At 35.9% G+C, this 19,228-nt stretch overlaps 1 protein-coding gene across 39 annotated transcripts in view; it reads right to left on the bottom strand.

Annotated features, from left to right (window-relative positions):
* Window positions 1-19,228, bottom strand: part of VPS13B (vacuolar protein sorting 13 homolog B) — an 857,597-nt gene that overhangs the window by 370,078 nt on the left and 468,291 nt on the right. For 38 of the 39 annotated variants that reach the window (XR_012416560.1, XR_012416558.1, XR_012416559.1 and 35 more), the window contains 2 exons: window positions 4,954-5,125; window positions 3,966-4,080 (listed from right to left, as the gene is read on the bottom strand). Coding sequence is in view for 32 of the 39 variants with exons in the window: in XM_073999176.1 (XP_073855277.1) it covers window positions 3,966-4,080; window positions 4,954-5,125 (287 nt within the window). In the remaining 7 variants the exon portion in view is untranslated. Of the gene's footprint in view, window positions 1-3,965; window positions 4,084-4,953; window positions 5,126-19,228 lie in introns of those variants that run through there. The other variant, XM_073999196.1, reaches the window with a different exon arrangement.

Genomic DNA, 19,228 nt, shown 5'->3' with positions numbered 1-19,228 from the left:
CTTGCAAAGATCATTTTTATACAGACACATACCATTTCAAAGGAACTAAAGAGTTGAACATTCTATGATCAAAAGCCAATTAATAATTCACTGTTTAATATGACAAAAATATTATCATATGATTGGTAAGTTAATACTATTAGAAGAAGTCCTAACACATATCCAGCAAAATATTTTTATCCCATAATTGTGACAGATTTGATAATTATTGACAGACAATAATGATATATGCAATAATGGATAAAAATTCAAACACTTTTAATGTAGAACTAGGAACTTGGTAAATTAAAAATAATTTTTTACAGTACGTAATACATCAATATATGTACAGAAACATAAAGGTGCTTCTGGTGGCACACAATAAAAAATTGTTAAATAAATAAATGAAAGAAATGGATTTTAAGGCTGTTTCTAAGCCAAAAACTACAAAATTGAAAATATGATGCTATTTAAAATATTTCTGAAAAACACTTGTTTTTCAAAACAATTTTTATGGCATGTGAATTTTAGCTCAATTACAAAAAGAAGCATCACTGTACTACTATAAAGCCAAAAAAAAAGGCATTTGTATTTTTGTTTCAGAAAAATTTATCATAAAACCTGTACAGAGCTTTGTGAAAACATCTGAAAACTTTTTTACTAATGTTACTATTACAAGCCATGCATATTTGCATGTAATTATACTTTTGATAGAAATTTATTATGCCAGAAACAACGGTTCTAGGAACATCCACCATATACATAATAATCATCTGTGAGATGAGAGTCATCAAAGTGCTTAGGAAATGAGCTATTGCTCCATCTCAGTGCATGATTATACTGGTATAGAGAATGAATGGGAATTATACAGCAAAAATCAAAGCCATCAACTATGTTGCAGGCATCTAAGCAAATATAAAATACAGAAAATAAATTATGTAAGATTATTAGTAAAAGTAGCTTATTTCATTTAATATGGCAATGTATATATTTATGAACAGATTTGTCATCTTATAAAACAAAATTTTATTATACTCCATACATGAACAAATACGAAATAAAATTAACCAATATATCTGTTAAGAACCCTCTTTGAGAATAAGTACAGGCATACCTCGGTTTTATGGGCTTTGCTTTATTGCATAGTGCAGATATTATATTTTACCCAAATTGAAGGTCTACGGCAGCCTTACATTGAGTAAGTCCATCAGCACCATTTTTTCCAACAATATATGCTGACTTCCAGTCTCTGCGTCACATATTGGTAATTCTTACAATATTTCAAACTTTTTCATTATTATTATACAGATATATGGTGACCTGTGATCAGTGATTTTTGACGTTATCATCATAATCATTTCAGGACATCATGAACAGTGCCCAAATAAGACGCAAACTTAATTGATCAATGCTGCGTGTTTTCTGATTGCTCCACCGGCCCTACTATTTCCCATCTTTCTCCCTCACCTCAGGTCTGCCTATTCCTTGAAACATAACAATATTGAAATGAAGCCAATCAATAACCCTACAATGGCCTCTTAAGTGTTTCAGTGAAAGAAGAGTTGCAAATCTCTCACTTTAAATAAAAATCTAAAAATGATTAAGCTTAGTGAGGAAGGCATATCAAAAGCCGAGATAAGCAGAAAACAAAGCTTCTTGTGCCAAGTTGTGAATGCAAAGGAAGATTCTTGAAGAAAATTAAAAGTGCTACTCCAGAGAACTCGCAAATCATAAGAAAGTGAAACAATCTTATTGCTGATAGGCAGAAAGTCTGAGTGGTCTGGGTAGAGGATCAAACCAGCCACACCATTCTGTTAAATCCAGAGCAAGACCCTAACTCTCTTCACTTCTAGAAATTGAGAGAGGTAAGAAAGCTGCAGAAGTTAAGTTTGAAGCTAGCAGAAGTTAGTTCATGAGGCTTAAGGAAAAAAGCCATCTCTATAATATTAATGTGCAACATGAAGCAACAAATGCTGATGGATAAGTGGCAGCAAGTTATACAAAAGATGTAGCTCAGTTCACTGATGAAGGTGGCTACACTAACAGATTTTCAATGTAGACAAAACATTGATGCCATCTAAGACTGATAGAGAGAGGAGAAGTCAATGCCTGGGTTTAAAGCTTCAAAGGACAGGCTGACTCTCTTGTTAGAGGTGAATGCAGCCGGTGAAGTTGAAGATAACGATCATTTACCATTCTGAAAATCCTAGGGCCCTTAAGAATTATGTTAAATCTACTCTTCTCCTGTGCTCTACACACGGGAATAACTAAGCTTGGATGATAGCACATCTGTTTACAGCATGGTCTCCTGAATATTTTAAGCCCTTTGTTGAGAATGGCTGCTTGTTTAGAAAACAAAATCCTTTGAAAATATTACTGTTCATTGACAATACACCTGGTTACCAAAAAGTTCTAATGGAGATACACAAGGAGATGAATGTTGTCTTCATGCCTGCTAACATCCATTCTTCAGCTCATGGATCAAGTAGTAATTCTGACTTACAAGTCTTATTACTTAAGAAATACATTCTGTAAGGCCACAGTGTGTTAGTCCATTTTGCATTGCTATAAAGGAGTTCCTGAGGCTGGGTAATTTATAAAGGAAAGAGGTTTATTTGGCTCGTGGTTTTGCAGGCTGTACAAGCATGGCACTATCATCTACTTGGCTTCTGGTGAGGCCTCAGGAAGCTTTTACTCATGGAAGAAGGCAAAGCAGGACAGGTGTGTCACATGGTAAGAGAGTGAGCAAGAGAAAGCGGGGAGGTACTATGCTCTTTTTAAACAACCAGCTCTTGCATGAACTAAGAAATCGAGAGCTTCACTTGTTACCGTGGGGAGGCACCAAGTCATACACGAGAGATCCTCCCCTATGACCCAAATATCTCCCACCAGACCCAAGCTCTGACACTGGGGATCACATTTCTACATGAGATTTGGAAGGGCCATATATCCAAACTGTATCAGATAGTGTTGCTTCTGAAGGTTCTAGGCAAACTAAATTGAAACACCTTCTGTAATAGATTCGCCACTGTCGACAACATTAAGAACATTCGTGATTCATGGGAGGAGGTAAAAATATCAACATTAACAGACGTTTCTAAGAAGTTGATTCCAGCCCTCATTGGTGACTTTGAGGGTTTCAAGACCTCACTGGAGGAAGTAATGGTAGATGTGGTGAAAACAATGTGAGAACTAGAAATAGGAGTGGAGTCTAAAGATGGGGCTGAATTGCTACCACCTCATGATGAAACTTGAATGGATGAGGAGTTGCTTCTTATGAATAAGCAAAGAAAGTGGTTTCTGGAGATGGAAACTACTCCTGGGGAAGATGCTGGGAACACTGTTGAAATGACAACAAACGATTCAGAATATTCCATAATCTCATTTTTTACAGCAGCAGCAAAGTTTGAGAGGACTGACTCTAATTTTGAAAGAAATTCTGTTGTGGGTAAAATGCCACTAAACAGCATTGCATGCTACAGAGAAATCCTTCATAAAGAAAGATTCAATCCATGTGGCAAACTACATTATTGACTTATTTTAAGAAATTGCCACAGCTACCCTAACCTTCAGCAACCACCACCCGATCATTCAGCAGCCATCAACATCAAGACAAGACCCTCCATTAGCAACAAGATGATGACTCATTGAGTGCTCAGATGATCATTAGCACATTTTAGCAATAAAGTATTTTTAAATTAAGGTATGTACATTTTAAAATACATAATGCTATTATACACTTCACAGACTACAGTGTAGTGTACACACACCTTTATATACACTGAGAAACCAAACAATTTGTGTCACTTGCTTTATTGAAATATTCACTTTATTGGAGTAGTCTGGAACCAAACTCCTAAAATGTCCAAGGTATGCCTGTATAATATTTATTTTAATAGCTAGCCAAATTAAAATAGAAAAACTCTTATAGCAACTTTGTTCAAAGAAAAATACAGATTTTCTTATATTCATTATTCATTATTTACCTGCTTCTATAGTGATCAATATTGAAACTCTCTATTTTACATTTCACTTTGGTATATACATCCTGGACATCTATGGAAGCACTGAGATCTTCTAGTTCACAGACCATACAAACCTCTGCAATAAGAAACAAACAGTAATATCAATACAGTCTTCACAATTAATATTAAAACTTTCCATTTTACATTTCACGTTGACATATGCATGCTGGATATGTACAGAGGCACTGAGATCACAAAAGCTTCTAGAATAATAAGCAAATCAGCACAGGTCTTTCGATTAAGATAAGACATTTATTTCAAGAAAGGGGAAAGCCCAGTTAATGTCGGGAGTGTTATATTTAATACCAGTCAAGGATTTTCCCAATAATTTTAGTGACAATAGTATAATGTATCAATATGACCACTGAGGAAAATTCCTTATGGTCTTTTAGATGAATTTTAATACAAACAGGACAAAATTTATGTATTACAAAGTCAAGGAAAATATATACACATAAACCTTTAATGTTAATAAGATTCAACATTTCAGCACTGCAACTAGAAACTCCTTGAATTAGGTTTAATAATACTTATTTAATTATAAATGACAATAAATTATGTTTAATATGTCTTCCAAAATAGCGTTTAATATTTGCACTTTTCAGTAAAGAAGAAAAGCAATCCAGGTTGGGCACAGTGGCTCACGCCTGTAATCCCAGCATTTTGGGAGGTCGAGGTGGGCGGATCACCTGAGTTCAGGAGTTCAAGACCAGACTGACAAACATGGAGAAACCTCTGTCTCTACTGAAAATACAAAATTAGCTTGGCATGGTGGCACATGCCTGTAATCTCAGCTACTCGGGAGGTTGAGGCAGGAGAATCGCTTGAACCCGGGAGGCAGAGGTTGCAGTGAGCCAAGGCCATGCCACTGAACTTCAGCCTGGGCAACAAGAGCAAAACTCCGTCTCCAAAAAAAAAAAGGAAAAGAAGAAGAAAAGCAATCCTGTACCTGTGCCTTTATTTTCAGGATCTGGAGCAAAGAGCTTTACAGTAACTTTGGGAAGCACCCACTGCATCCATAAACTAACACGTCCACTGGTTCCGCCAATATTACTTGTAGTTTGTTCCAAGGTGACAGAATCTGAGAATGGTGAGTCCTCACCTGCTTGTATAGAATCTCCCTGGGATGAGGAGAAAAAACAAAAACAAAAACGTATTTTGTAACATAAACAAAAATAAAAAATTCAAATTATAAATTAAAATCAGCAATTATTATTTGTAACTTTTTCACATCTTATATGCAAATGATAATCACATAAACGTTAATACTAATACATAATGCTTATATGTAAACATATATTCTCAAATGGTTTTTGTTAGAAAGCACATGCATGTTTCCAGCTTCCTCTAAAAGTAGGTAAGATCTAGAAAAGGTTAAGATTAAACCATTGAGTATGTTCCTACAGAGTAGAGTCTGCAAGCTACAGTTAAGGGGCTAATCTGTCTGTATTGGGGAATAAAGTTTTACTAGATCACAGCCACCTCCATTCATGTATTGACTGCATATGATTTCTTTTCAGCAGAGTTGAGTAGTTGCTATAGAGAAGCTATGATCTACAAAGTCAAAGGTATTTACTAACTGGCCCTTTACAGAAAAATATTTGTCTACCCCTTCTATAGAGTATTTATAATGGAACCTAGAATAACTATAGAAAAGTGATTATCAGTTTAAGAAACAGCAAAATATTAATCATGCCTTGCATGTTAATTAAGGAGACATTAAAAATTAGTAGATTTGACAATATAATTTTTAAAATGTTTTATATGGTTAAATGTTTCTTAGCGGAATACAGCATAAGCTTATCTGATTCAACAAATACATACTGAACTCTGAATATGTATAAGGTCCTAAATTCAGTGCTAACGAACTTGCTGTCAAAGGCTTGCTGGTTTGTTTTTGGTCTTTTAAGCAGCTTTTAGTAGGCCAGAATAAAATAAACCCTTTTATTTAAAGTTGAACTGGAGTTGAATAGCTTCAGTCTCAAATGCGGAAGAGATGCTGCAATCATTGACATGTTGAGTTCTTTCAGGATTAGCTATAAATATGGGGTTCCTAAAATCCCAAACTTTGCTGTCCATTTAAAACTTGCAAACAAAACTTGCAAGTTTAAACCCATATACTCTGAAAACTGATCAAACACAATATAACATTCTTATTTGTTTAAAAGATGTATATGTATTTACATATCAGTTATAGATACTTAGTTAAGCTTAGTCTGTCAGGCAGTATGGTGTACTGGGTTAAGGAATTCAGATGCCAGTCATGTGATTTTAGGCAAGTAGTTTAACTTTTCAGAGTCTGTTTACTTCTCTGTAAAATGGTTATTATAATGATATTTATCTCTTACAGTTAAGATTAAATAGCAATATGAACATGAATGAAGTATATACACATAGAAATATTTCATAAATTATAGGTATAATTATCATTATCAAGTTGAACTGATGTAAGAAATTGTTCACTCACATTCTTACAGAATTTGGTCCCTCTATTGCCTTTCTCATTTTCTCATCTTTCTAACTTCAGACACGTTTTCTTTTGCTGTATATCCTCAACCTCCAATAGTTTATTGTTGCTTTGAATGTCTCAAACAAAAATGTTAATTTCCTATGCTAACAAGTCATGACCAGTAGTCAACTGTCAAAACAAAACACCCCTTAAAATTTAAACAAAGACAATATAATATGATCAGTATTCCATTTTCTATAGACAGGTTGTCAGAGCAGAAGCTACTAATCTCTAAACACTTAAAAGCAGGAATGATCATTAAAATCCTATACAAAACAAACCAAAGCCCCGGCTCTCATTATCACAGACATGCCATCTAGACCAAGGTATATTCAGCTACTACATGAGGCTTTTACTTTAACTTCATTGTTTTATAACATCTTTCAGTCAGAAGAAAATTCAATTTCCCTGCAACCTCAGAAGGAGGCCAAATGGGGAAGATTTTCAGAGCATGACAGGCTGTGTTTATTGCAAGAACACTTAGGCACCAAGCATAGCAAAGTAACAGTGTTCTGGGATTTACTACTAGAGAAAATTATAGAGTTAAACCTGAAGACAGTATAGTTACTCTTTGTCCCAAATACATCAAACAAAGCAAATAGCTCACTGTTTGTGGGGTTTTCATATAAATGCTTTTACAAAATAAGTAGTTCTAAATCTGCTACAACAGAAATTCCTACAACTTGAGAAGCTATAAAAAAATCACGTTTTTGGTTAGCTGTCTAATGTAACACAACATCTAATAAAAAGCACAAACTAATTCCAGATAAGGATGCTTATTAAATAAAAGGCAAGATAATATAGCCTTTCTTGATGGATAGGTTTTTAGAGTAGAAGTATGCTTAAATTAAATCCTCCCTCCAACAGACAGAAGAACATCATATTCCAAGAATGGAGAACTGAGAGAAAATAGCCTCTCAAATCAACAAGACTTCAATTTTTAACACTACTTGGTATAATTGCTAAGAAAACTGGCTGCAAAATTAGTAAGCACTCCTCAGTAAAAGCTTTGCTCTACTTCCTCACGCAGTTTCAATTTTCATTTTGGATTTACAACATTTTGTTTGGTATTGTTAAACATGTTTGTGCATTAATTTTCTGCTCTGTTTCCAAACCTGTTGTGAAAATCAGGCCAGAAATGGAGACGCTGAACTATTTTCCCATACATCCTTAGGCCAAGTTCTAAAATAAACAGTTCAATTCTTTGACCATTTTGTTGCAAATTGACCAAATACTAAGTTTATTTTCCTAGGTGAATTTATCTTTGTTCATTTGGAAGAGTAAACACTTTATAGCCCTTCATCCTTGGCCTGCTTCAGAGCTTAAGGATGACCATAGTTTTGGCCCCATTGCTACTTTCTCTTATCAAAATAACTCCTGCGTTCTTGTTCAATCACAAAACTTCCCAAAGAGCTAAACACTTCGACCACTGGTTGTACTTAAGTCAACAGTAACAAGTGGCCTGCTTTGGTCTCAACTACCTGTGCTCCCACTATTTCAATGCAAGAGTGGGAAAAAATTAAGTGTTTTAAGCTCAGTACTTAATCTTCAAACTCATATTTCCCACTTTACCATGACTCAGACTGAAACACAGGAAGCTGGAGCTATATGTGCACAAAAGTACAGTGCTGCCTATCAACATGTCAGCATGAAAAGAAGTACGTAATCATAAAGTATAAATCATCTAAGGATCATATAAACAAATACTTCCATTTAATACAAACAATTGTTAGAATGTGTTTTCTTAAACTAGATTCATTTACAGTAAGTTCTCTATATTCAATAGTTTTGACCCAACTAAGCAAAAAAAACAATGTTTTAATAGTAAAATAGTTGAAAAATTTTAATGATTGTTTCCGAGTGCAAATTGTAATTTAAAAAAATCAAACCTGCAATTTCAAAGTGTTCCGCAGATACATAATTAACATAAATAACGTAAGAAATGTAAGGTAATCTCAGATTATTAGCTTATAATTACATAATAAAACTATCTGAGTTTTAAAAAATCGAGTAGCCAATAATTTAAAGAAATTTTTGATATGAATATTTTGAAATAGGAAAGGCTTTATACACAAAATATTTTGTTGAATGGTATGTGATGGCTAAACAATAACCTTCATTTTCCTAACTTGTTTTGATATCTTAATTTTTTCCACAGCTGTTCAAATAAGATGATAGTCTAAATGTTATGATTTCTACATTTTGAATAAAAGTTTCTCTCTAAATGTTAAGGATAAAACCATTCAAAGAAAAATATGAAATGACCTAAGTGTTTTCAGGAGTTTTAAAACAATTACAAGAAATTTTAAAAATAGCAATTGAGTAAATTCAAACTTAATATCCTATCTAAACGGTTGTTTGAATAATAATTTGAGGTAGATTACTGCATAGGTTAATTGCACTTGAATAACTGAAAAACTGATAAGAGTTTTGCTACTACAGCAAACTCTGTCAACAACTCTGAAGTTGATGCCAAACAACCTTAGTCCAGTATTCACTTTTCAATTATCAATGTATGTTAAACAGTTACTGGACATTAAAAAAGGAACCACTTCATGCTTAATTTTTTTAACTAGGCTTATAATAACGCAATTTTAATTTTTGAATCAATAAATAATGCTTGTCACATTGTCACACTTTGCCATGACCCTAAGGTTCCCAACACTGGGTAGTTAATATATCAATTTTTATTTAGGTAGAGTTGTAAACAAATATTCTATTATTCACTCAGCATTTTAGATTATTCTGCAGCTTTGAAATTATTTCCTATACTACTGCTGTGATTAAGACATTACCAAAAACATTTTATATATACAGAAAAAGTTAAAATGAAAAAAACACTAAATAATTTGCCTAAAATCACAACTCAGAGGAATTTAATTTTGTCAACACAATATAATCCTTTAAAATCACATTTACTGAAACTACTGAAAACCCAGAGATCCAAAATATGATTTTATGTAGTTATAACAGTTTCCCAAAGACATATAGGTTATGAAAGTATCCTGTAAGGGAAGATGTGTGTGTGTACTTGTGTACGTATGTATGTGTTTGCTTTGTTTACTTGTCATGAGGAGGAATCATCAAAATGTTAGTGCTTTTAATGGCAGTTTTTATTGTTATGCTGTTCTGTGAACAAAATAGCATAAAAATTTTAATGAGTATAATTATTTCCTATACTACTTCCTTAATCACAGCAGTAGTACAGGAAATAATTTCAAAGCTGTAGAATAAATATATAATGTTCCACTTTCTAGACCACTTACCTGAATAAAATTTGACAACTTCATCTAACTGAAGTATAGTTCAGTATGTTCTTCATAAAATATAAAGTTTTATTTATCTTTAGAACCGATGCAACAGTGAGTGTGGCAGAAACAGGTGGCTGTATTCCCAAATTTTGCTCTCCCTTCCATAATACAAAGTTGTCTCTGAGTAACGGTAATCCAACTACGGGCTAAATTTCCCAGCCCACCTTGGAATTATGTTTATATACACATCCATACCCCATCACTAATATGATAAATTCCTCAAAGGATAAAGGATTATGTCTTAATAACTTAGATTTAAAGAGAAGACTGAATATTAATAAGCTAAGAATAAAATTTAAGAAATTCAAAAAACAACAGAATAAACTCAGTAAAAAAGCTATATCTGTCTCAGCCTAAGCAGGGGAACAAAGTTAGCCCGGGTAATTTTTAAAAACAACTCTAAAGTGCATGTAGGTTTAAGGGCTTGATTTCATACTGCCTAAATATTTCAAAAAACTTCTAGCTGTAAGATTAACAGTATAGGGGGTCCCAGGTGAGTGGTAGTGAAGTCCCTTAGAGAAGCAAACACATAAAATGTCTTTGTGGGGGACAGGCCCTCAACCACCATGTAAGGGCTTCATAGAAGAAGTTCCATTGATGAAAAACACCCAACACTAAATTACACAGTGCCTAAGAAAACAATCTAGCAGGGGCAAGATTTAAGAAAACAACAAGTGGTCAGATTCAACTCTAAAGAAGTTCAGATACCAGATCTGATAAAAAATAAAAGAAAATAATTATGTTTAAAATGATTAAGGACAAAAAACAAACTGAAAACACAAACTCATATTGTATATATAGTTTTACATATTTACATAAACATATGTGTAGTGACTTAATGAACATATGCATCTCTATGCTATGTACCACAATAAATGTGATTTAATCATAATGTGAGCTAGTATTCCAAAATTATTCAACATCTACACTCTGAAGAAGAGTATGTGTAGAACCTACTTTGAACCATGCTTAAAATAAATTGGGGTTATCCTTTAATAAAAAGATAATGAGTGATGAATGGTGATGGAAAGTTTATATCTCATATCCAGTATGGCACTGAAACAATATAATCACTATTTGACATCTTTACTTCTGAGTCAGTGGAAGTCTCCCAGTCTGAATCATTTTACTTGTAATCTATAGTGTTTGACTTAACAAATATTTCAGATAGAAAAAAAAAAACAGTATAAAAAGTACAACTAAGATGGAAAAAGTAAAAGCAATACAGGGCCAGTTTGTCAATATGTCTTTGGCTATTTGTGTAGAGTTTAATTACAGCCAAAAGAATGTTAGAGGTTTCCCTTGACAATAAAGAAAATTATAAAAAGAGATAATTATGGTCAACTTTAAAATATTGCCTCATATTTTCAAAATAAATTGGAAAATTTATTCAAAAACTACTAAGGTCCTCACCAGAGAAATTAGGAAACAAAATGAAATAAAAGGCAACCAAATTGGAAAGGAAAAAGTAAAATTATGTCTTTTAGCACATGACATGATTTTATATGTATAAAACTGAAGATTCTAAGAAAAATTTTAGAACTAATCAATGAATTCCGCAAAGCTGTGGGATACAACACCAACATACACAAATCAGTTGTGTTTCTTTGCATTAAAAACAAACAATAAAGAAAGAAAATGAACAGAATAATTCCATTTACAATAGCATCTAAAATTATAAAATGCTTAAAAATAAACATAACAGAGGAAGTAAAAGACATAATGAAGACTATGAAATATTTTTAAAAGAAATTAAGATAACACAAGTAAATGGAAAGACATTCAGTGTTCATACATTGGAATCTTAATATTAAGATGGTGACTTATTGTTTAATGGATACAGAGTTTCAGTTGGGGAAGATGAAAAAATACTGGAGACTGTTGTGAAGGTTGTACAACAATATGAATGTATTTAACACCACAGAATTGTATACTTAAAATGGTAAAAATAGTACATTTTATGTTGCGTATATTTTACAACAACAAAAACCGTAAGCCAAAAAAGTTAATAGTAACATAAAATCACGATCATACAGTAACAAAAAAACATTATATGTGTTTAGCATCTATATGTTCATTAGTTTTACTTGACATAAATTGGGCCACTGGAGTGGGATAGAAATATTTATCTTATCGTTAAGTATTATTTTATCAAAACATAGTATAAAATTTAATTTTGAGGAACAAGGCTGTATTAGTGTTGGAGATGGAAAAAGGATCAAGATACTTCTCTATGTTCTCTTTAAAATTATTAAATTAGGGTCCTTTGTCCATATGGTCCTTACCATTTCATTCTCTCTCTTTTTCTTTTTCTTTTCCTTTCTTTTCTTTTTATTCTTTATTTTTTGAGACAGAGTCTTGCTCTGTCACCCAGGATGCAGTGCAGTAGCACGATCTCAGCTCACTGCAACCTCCGCCTCCCAGGTTCAAGCAATTCTCCTGTCGTGGCCTCCCAAGTTGGGATTACAGGCATGCGCCACCCAGCTAAGTTTTGTATTTGGAGTAGAGACGGGAGTGTCACCATGTTGGCCAGGCTGATCTCAAACTCCTGATCTCGGCTGATCTGCCTGCCTCAGCCTCCCAAAGCGCTCAGATGACATGTGTAAGCCACGACACCCAACCTATTTATTCTCTGTCTCTTCAAATAATTTTCTAGGCCGGGCGCGGTGGCTCAAGCCTGTAATCCCAGCACTTTGGAAGGCCGAGACGGGCGGATCACGAGGTCAGGAGATTGAGACCATCCTGGCGAACACGGTGAAACCCCGTCTCTACTAAAAAATACAAAAAAAACTAGCCGGGCGAGGTGGCGGGCGCCTGTAGTCCCAGCTACTCGGGAGGCTGAGGCAGGAGAATGGTGGGAACCCGGGAGGCGGAGCTTGCAGTGAGCTGAGATCCGGCCACAGCACTCCAGCCTGGGTGACAGAGCAAGACTCCGTCTCAAAAAAAAAAAAAAAAAAAAAAAAAAAAAAAAAAATTTTCTAAATGACATCTAAATTAAGACTTTCACATTTAGATCAGATATGTGTTATAGCCAAGTACGTTTTCAATTACGATTACTTTTTTCAACATGGAAATATATTGTGATTAGAATTTTCTTTTCTTTTTATTTTATTTATTTTTTTTTTTGAGACGGAGTCTGGCTCTGTCACCCAGGCTGGAGTGCAGTGGCCGGATCTCAGCTCACTGCAAGCTCCGCCTCCCGGGTTTACGCCATTCTCCTGCCTCAGCCTCCCGAGTAGCTGGGATTACAGGCGCCCGCCACCTCGCCCGGCTAGTTTTTTGTATTTTTTTTAGTAGAGACGGGGTTTCACTCTGTTAGCCAGGATGGTGTCGATCTCCTGACCTCGTGATCCGCCCATCTCGGCCTCCCAAAGTGCTGGGATTACAGGCTTGAGCCACCATGCCCGGCCTAGTGATTAGAATTTTTACATAAAAACAGTTTTCTAGAGAGTATGACAAGAGGAAACACTTGCTCACTCATTTATGAAGATAGTACAATCTTCTAATCTAATAGCAAAAGATGACAAGGCTATAAGAAAAAATATAGAATTCAACAGAATTATATACTTAAAATGGTAAAAATGGTCAGTATCACTCATGACTATAGATACCAAAATCGTAAACAATTAGCAACCTCAATCTAGCAATATATAAAAAGAAAAATATATCACAGCCAAGTTGGGATTTTTCTAGAACTGCGTGGTCAGTTGAACATTTGAAAATCAATTGATATAATTAGTCACATTAACAGAATAAAGGAGATAAATTAAGTATATAATAATGTTGAAGTCACTTCCAAGACAACCAAATAGGAACAGCTCTAGTTTACAGCTCCCAGTGAGATTGACACAGAAGACGGGTGATTTCTGCATTTCCAACTGAGGTACCTGGTTCTTCTCATTGGGACTGGTTGGAGAGTGGGTGCAGCCCACGGAGGGTGAGCCAAAGCAGGGTGGGGCGTCTCCTCACCTGGGAAGCACAAGGGATCAGGAGATTTCCCTTTTCTAGCCAAAGGAAGCAATGACAGACTGTACCTGGAGGAAGGGTACATGCTCGCCTAAATACTACGCTTCTCCCACAGTCTTAGCAATTGGCAGACCAGGGGATTTCACCCCGTGCCTGGCTCCCCAGGTCCCACTCCCAGGGAGCCTTGCTCACTGCTAGCGCAGCAGTCTGAGATCGACCTGCAAGGCAGGACCCTGGTGGGGAGAGGGGTGTCCGCCACTGCTGAGGCTTCAGAAAGTAAACAAAGTGGCTCAGAAGCTCGAACTGGGCAGAACCCACTGCAACTCAGCAAGGCCTACTGCCTCCCTAGACTCCACCTCTGTGGGCAGGGCACACCTGAATAAAATACAGTAGACAACTTCTGCAGGCTTAAACGTCCCTATCTGACAGCTCTAAAGAGAGCAGTGGTTCTCTCAGCATGTCACTCAAGCTCTGAGAAGGGATAGACTGCCTCTTTAAGTGGGTCCCTGATGCCCATGTAGCCTGACTGACAGAAACCTCCCAGTAGGGGCCAACTGACACCTCATATAGGCAGGTGCCCCTCTGGGACGAAGCTTCCAGAGGAAGAATCAGGCAGCAATAATTGCTGTTCTGCAATATTTGCTGTTGATACCCAGGCAAACAGGGTCTGGAGTGGAACTCCAGTAAACTCCAACAGATCTGCAGCTGAGGAGCCTGACTGTTAGAAGGAAAACTAACAAACAGAAAGGAATAGCATCAACGAAAACAAAAAGGACATCCACACCAAAACCCCATCTGTAGGTCACCAACATCAAAGACCAAAGGTAGATAAAACCGCAAAGATGGGGAGAAACCAGAGCAGAAAAGCTGAAAATTCCAAAAACCAGAGCACCTCTTCTTCTCCAAGGATTGCACCTCCTTGCCAGCAATGGAACAAAACTGGATGGAGAATGACTTTGATGACTTGACAGAAGTAAGCTTCAGAAGGCTGGTAATAACAAGCTTCCCAGAGCAAAAGGAGCATGTTGGAACCCATTGCAAGGAAGCTGAAAACCTTGAAAAAAGGTTAGATGAATGGCTAACTGAAATAAACAATGTAGACAAGACCTTAAATGACCTGATGGAGCTGAAAACCATGGCACAAGAACTACATGACACATGCACAAGCTTCAATAGTCGATTCAATCAAGTGGAAGAAAGGATATCAGTGACTGAAGATCAAATTAATGAAATGAAGTAAGAAGACAAGATAAGAGAAAAAGCAGTGAAAAGAAACAAACAAAGCCTCCAAGAAATATAGGACTATGTGAAAAGACCAAATCTACGTTTGATTGGTGAACCTGAAAGTAACAGGGAAAATGGAACCGAGTTAGAAAAAACTCTTCAGCATATTATCCAGGAGAACTTCCCCAACATAGCAAAGCAGGCCAACATTCAAATTCAGGAAATACAGAGACCACTACAAAGATACTCCTAGAGAAGAGCAACCCCAAGACACATAACTGTCAGATTCACCAAGGTTGAAATGAATGAAAAAATGTTAAGGGCAGTCAGAGAGAAAGGTCGGGTTACGCACAAAGGGAAGCCCATCAGACTAACAGTGGATCCCTCTGCAGAGACCCTACAAGCCAGAAGACAGTGGGAGCCAATATTCAACATTCTTAAAGAAAACAATTTACAACCCAGAATTTTATATACAGCCAAAATAAGCTTCATAAGTGAAGGAAAAATAAAATCCTTTACAAACAAGCAAACACTGAGAGATTTTGCCACCACCAGGCCTGCCTTACAAGAGCTCCTGAAGGAAGCACTAAACATGGAAAGGAACAACCAGTACCAGCCACTGCAAAAACATGCCAAATTGTAAAAAGCATTGATGCTATGAAGAAATTGCATCAATTCACGGGCAAAATAATCAGGCAACATCATAATGACAGGATCAAATTCACACACAACAATACGAACCTTAAATGTAAATGGGCTAAATGCTCCAATTAAAAGACACAGACTAGCAACTGGATAAAGAGCCAAGACCCATCAGCGTGCTGTATTCAGGAGACCCAACTTGCATGCAGAGACACACATAGGCTCAAAATAAAGAGATAGAGGAAGATCTACCAAGCAAATGGAAAGCAAAAAAACCAGGGGTTGCAATCCTAGTCTCTGATAAAACAGACTTCAAACCAACAAAGATCAAAAGAGACAAAGAAGGCCATTACATAATGGTAAAGGGATCAATTCAACAAGAAGAGCTAACTATCCTGAATATATATACACCCAATAAAGGAGCACCCAGATTCATAAAGCAAATCCTAGAGACCTACAAAGAGACTTAGACTCCCACACAATAGTAATAGGGGACTTTAACCCCCACTGTCAATATTAGACAGATCAATGAGACAGAAAGTTAACAAGAAGATCCAGGACTTGAACTCAGCTCTTCACCAAGCAGACCTAATAGACATCTACAGAATTCTCCACCCCAAATCAACAGAATATACATTCTTCTCAGCACCACATCAAACTTATTCCAAAATTTACCACATAATTGAGAGTAAAACACACCTTAGCAAATGTAAAAGAACAGAAATCACAACAAACTGTCTCTCAGACCACAGTGCAATGAAATTAGAACTCAGGACTAAGAGACTTCCCAAAAACAGCACAACTACATGGAAACTGAACAACCTGCTCCTGAATGACTACTTTACATAACGAAATGAAGGCAGAAATAAAGATGTTCTTTGAAACCAAAGAGAACAAAGACACAACATACCAGAATCTCTGGGACACATTTAAAGCAGTGGGTAGAGGGAAATTTATAGCACTAAATGCCCACAAGAGAAAGCAGCGATGATCTAAAATTGACAACCTAACAACAAAGTTAAAAGAACTAGAGAAGCAAGAGCAAACACATTCAAAACCTAGCAGAAGACATGAAATAACTAAGATCAGAGCAGAACTGAAGGAGACAGAGATACAAAAAACCCTTCAAAAAAATCAATGAATCCAGGAGTTGGTTTTTTGAAAAGATCAACAAAATAGATAGACTGCTAGCAAGAATAATAAAGAAAAGAGAGAAGAATCAAATAGATGCAATAAAAAATGATAAAGGGGCTATCATCACCGATCCCAGAGAAATACAAACTACCATCAAAGAATACCATAAACACCTCTATGCAAATAAACTAGAAAATCTAGAAGGAATGGATAAATTCCTGGACATATACACCACCCCAAGACTAAACCAGGATGAAGTTGAATCTCTGAGTAGACCAGTAACAGGCTCTGAAACTGAGGCAATAATTAATAGCCTACCAACCACAAAAAGTCCAGGGCCAGAGAGATTCACAGCTGAATTCTACCAGAGGTACAAAGAGGAGCTGGTACCATCCCTTCTGAAACTATTCCAATCAATACAGAAAGAGAGAATCCTCCCTAACTCATTTTATGAGGCCAACATCATCCTGATACCAAAGCCTGGCAGAGACACAACAAAAAAAGAGAATTTTAGACCAATATCCTTGATGAACATGGATGCGAAAATCCTCAATAAAATACTGGCAAGCCGAATCCAGCAGCACATCAAAAGCTTATCCACCATGATTAAGTGGGCTTCATCCCTGGGATGCAAGGCTGGTTCAACATATGCAAATCAATAAACGTGTTCCATCACATAAACAGAACCAATGACAAAAACCACATGATTATCTCAATAGATGCAGAAAAGGCCTTTGACAAAATTCAACAGTGTTTCATGCTAAAAACACTCAATAAACTAGGTATTGATGGAAGCTAACTCAAAATACAAGCTATTTATGAGAAAACCACAGACAATATCATATCGAATAGTCAAAAACTGGAAGCATTCCCTTTTAAAACCAGCACAAGACAAGGATGTCCTCTCTCAACACTCCTATTCAATATAGTGTTGGAAGTTCTGGCCAGGGCAATCAGGCAAGAGAAAAAATATAAAGCATATTCAATTAGGAAAAGAGGAAGTCAAAGTGTCCCTGTTTGCAGATGACATGATTGTATATTTAGAAAACCCCATCATCTGAGCCCAAAATCTCCTTAAGCTGATAATCAACTTCAGCAAAGTCTCAGGACACAAAATCAATGTGCAAAAATCATCATTATTCTTATACACCAATAACAGACAGAAAGCCAAATCATGAGTGAATTCCCATTCACAATTGCTTCAAAGAGAATAAAATACCTAGGAATCCAACTTACAAGGGATGTGAAGGACCTCTTCAAGGAGAACTATAAACCACTGCTCAACAAAATAAAAGAAGACACAAACAAATGGAAAAATGTTCCATATTCATGGACAGGAAGAATCAATATTGTGAAAATGGCCATACTGCCCAAAGTAATTTATAGATTCAATGCCATCCCCATCAAGCTACCAATTACTTTCTTCACAGAATTGGAAAAAACTAATTTAAAGTTCACATGGAACCAAAAAAGACCCCACAGAGCCAAGACAATCATATGCAGAAAAAAGAAAAACAAAACAAAACAAAACAAAAAACAAAGGAGGTGGCATCACGCTACCTGACTTCAAACTATACTACAAGTCTACAGCAACCAAAACAGCACGGTACTGGTATCAAAACAGAAATATAGACCAATGGAACAGAACAGAGGTCTCAGAAATAACATTACACATCTACAACAATCTGATCTTTGACAAACTTGACAAAAACAAGCAATGGGGAAAGCATTCCCTATTTAACAAATGGTGTTGGGAAAACTGGCTAGCCATATGTAGAAAGCTGAAACTGGATCCCTTCCTTGCACCTTATATGGAAGTTAACTCAAGATGGATTAAAGACTTAAATGTAAGACCTAAAACCATAAAAATCCTAGAGGAAAACCTGGGCAACACCATTCAAGACATAGGCATGGGCAAAGACTTCATGACTAAAACACCAAAAGCAATAGCAATAAAAGCCAAAATAGACAAATGGGATCTAATTAAACTAATGATCTTCTACACAAAAGAAACTATCATCAGAGTGAACAGTCAACCTACAGAATGGGAGAAAATTTTTGCAATCTATCCATCTGACAAAGGGCTTATATCTAGAAGCTACAAAGAACTTAAACAAATTTACAAAGTCTGTTCCAGAGGTTCCACTAACTTAGAATCAAGCTAATATGAGTCAGCCCAGTCCCTACATAGTAACGCTAATTTTAATTCACTGTGTTTCAATTTTCTATATATAAAATAAAAATGCTGGTCTAAAGGATCTGTCTGACAATCTTTTATGAAAATACAACTATAAGTTGACAGAATTAAGACAAAGATCTTTGCTCACTTGTCAAGTTCCACAAAACTACTACATCAAAGTCAGAGGAAGCCAATTCTTAGGGCTGAGAAAAGGAAAAAAGAGAGAGTTCATAACAACAAAGGGTAGGAAAGGAGCAGA

Source organism: Macaca fascicularis, chromosome 8 (assembly GCF_037993035.2).
Source record: "Macaca fascicularis isolate 582-1 chromosome 8, T2T-MFA8v1.1".
Classification (NCBI taxonomy): domain Eukaryota; kingdom Metazoa; phylum Chordata; class Mammalia; order Primates; family Cercopithecidae; genus Macaca; species Macaca fascicularis.
This window is presented reverse-complemented; position numbering and strand designations above follow the sequence as displayed.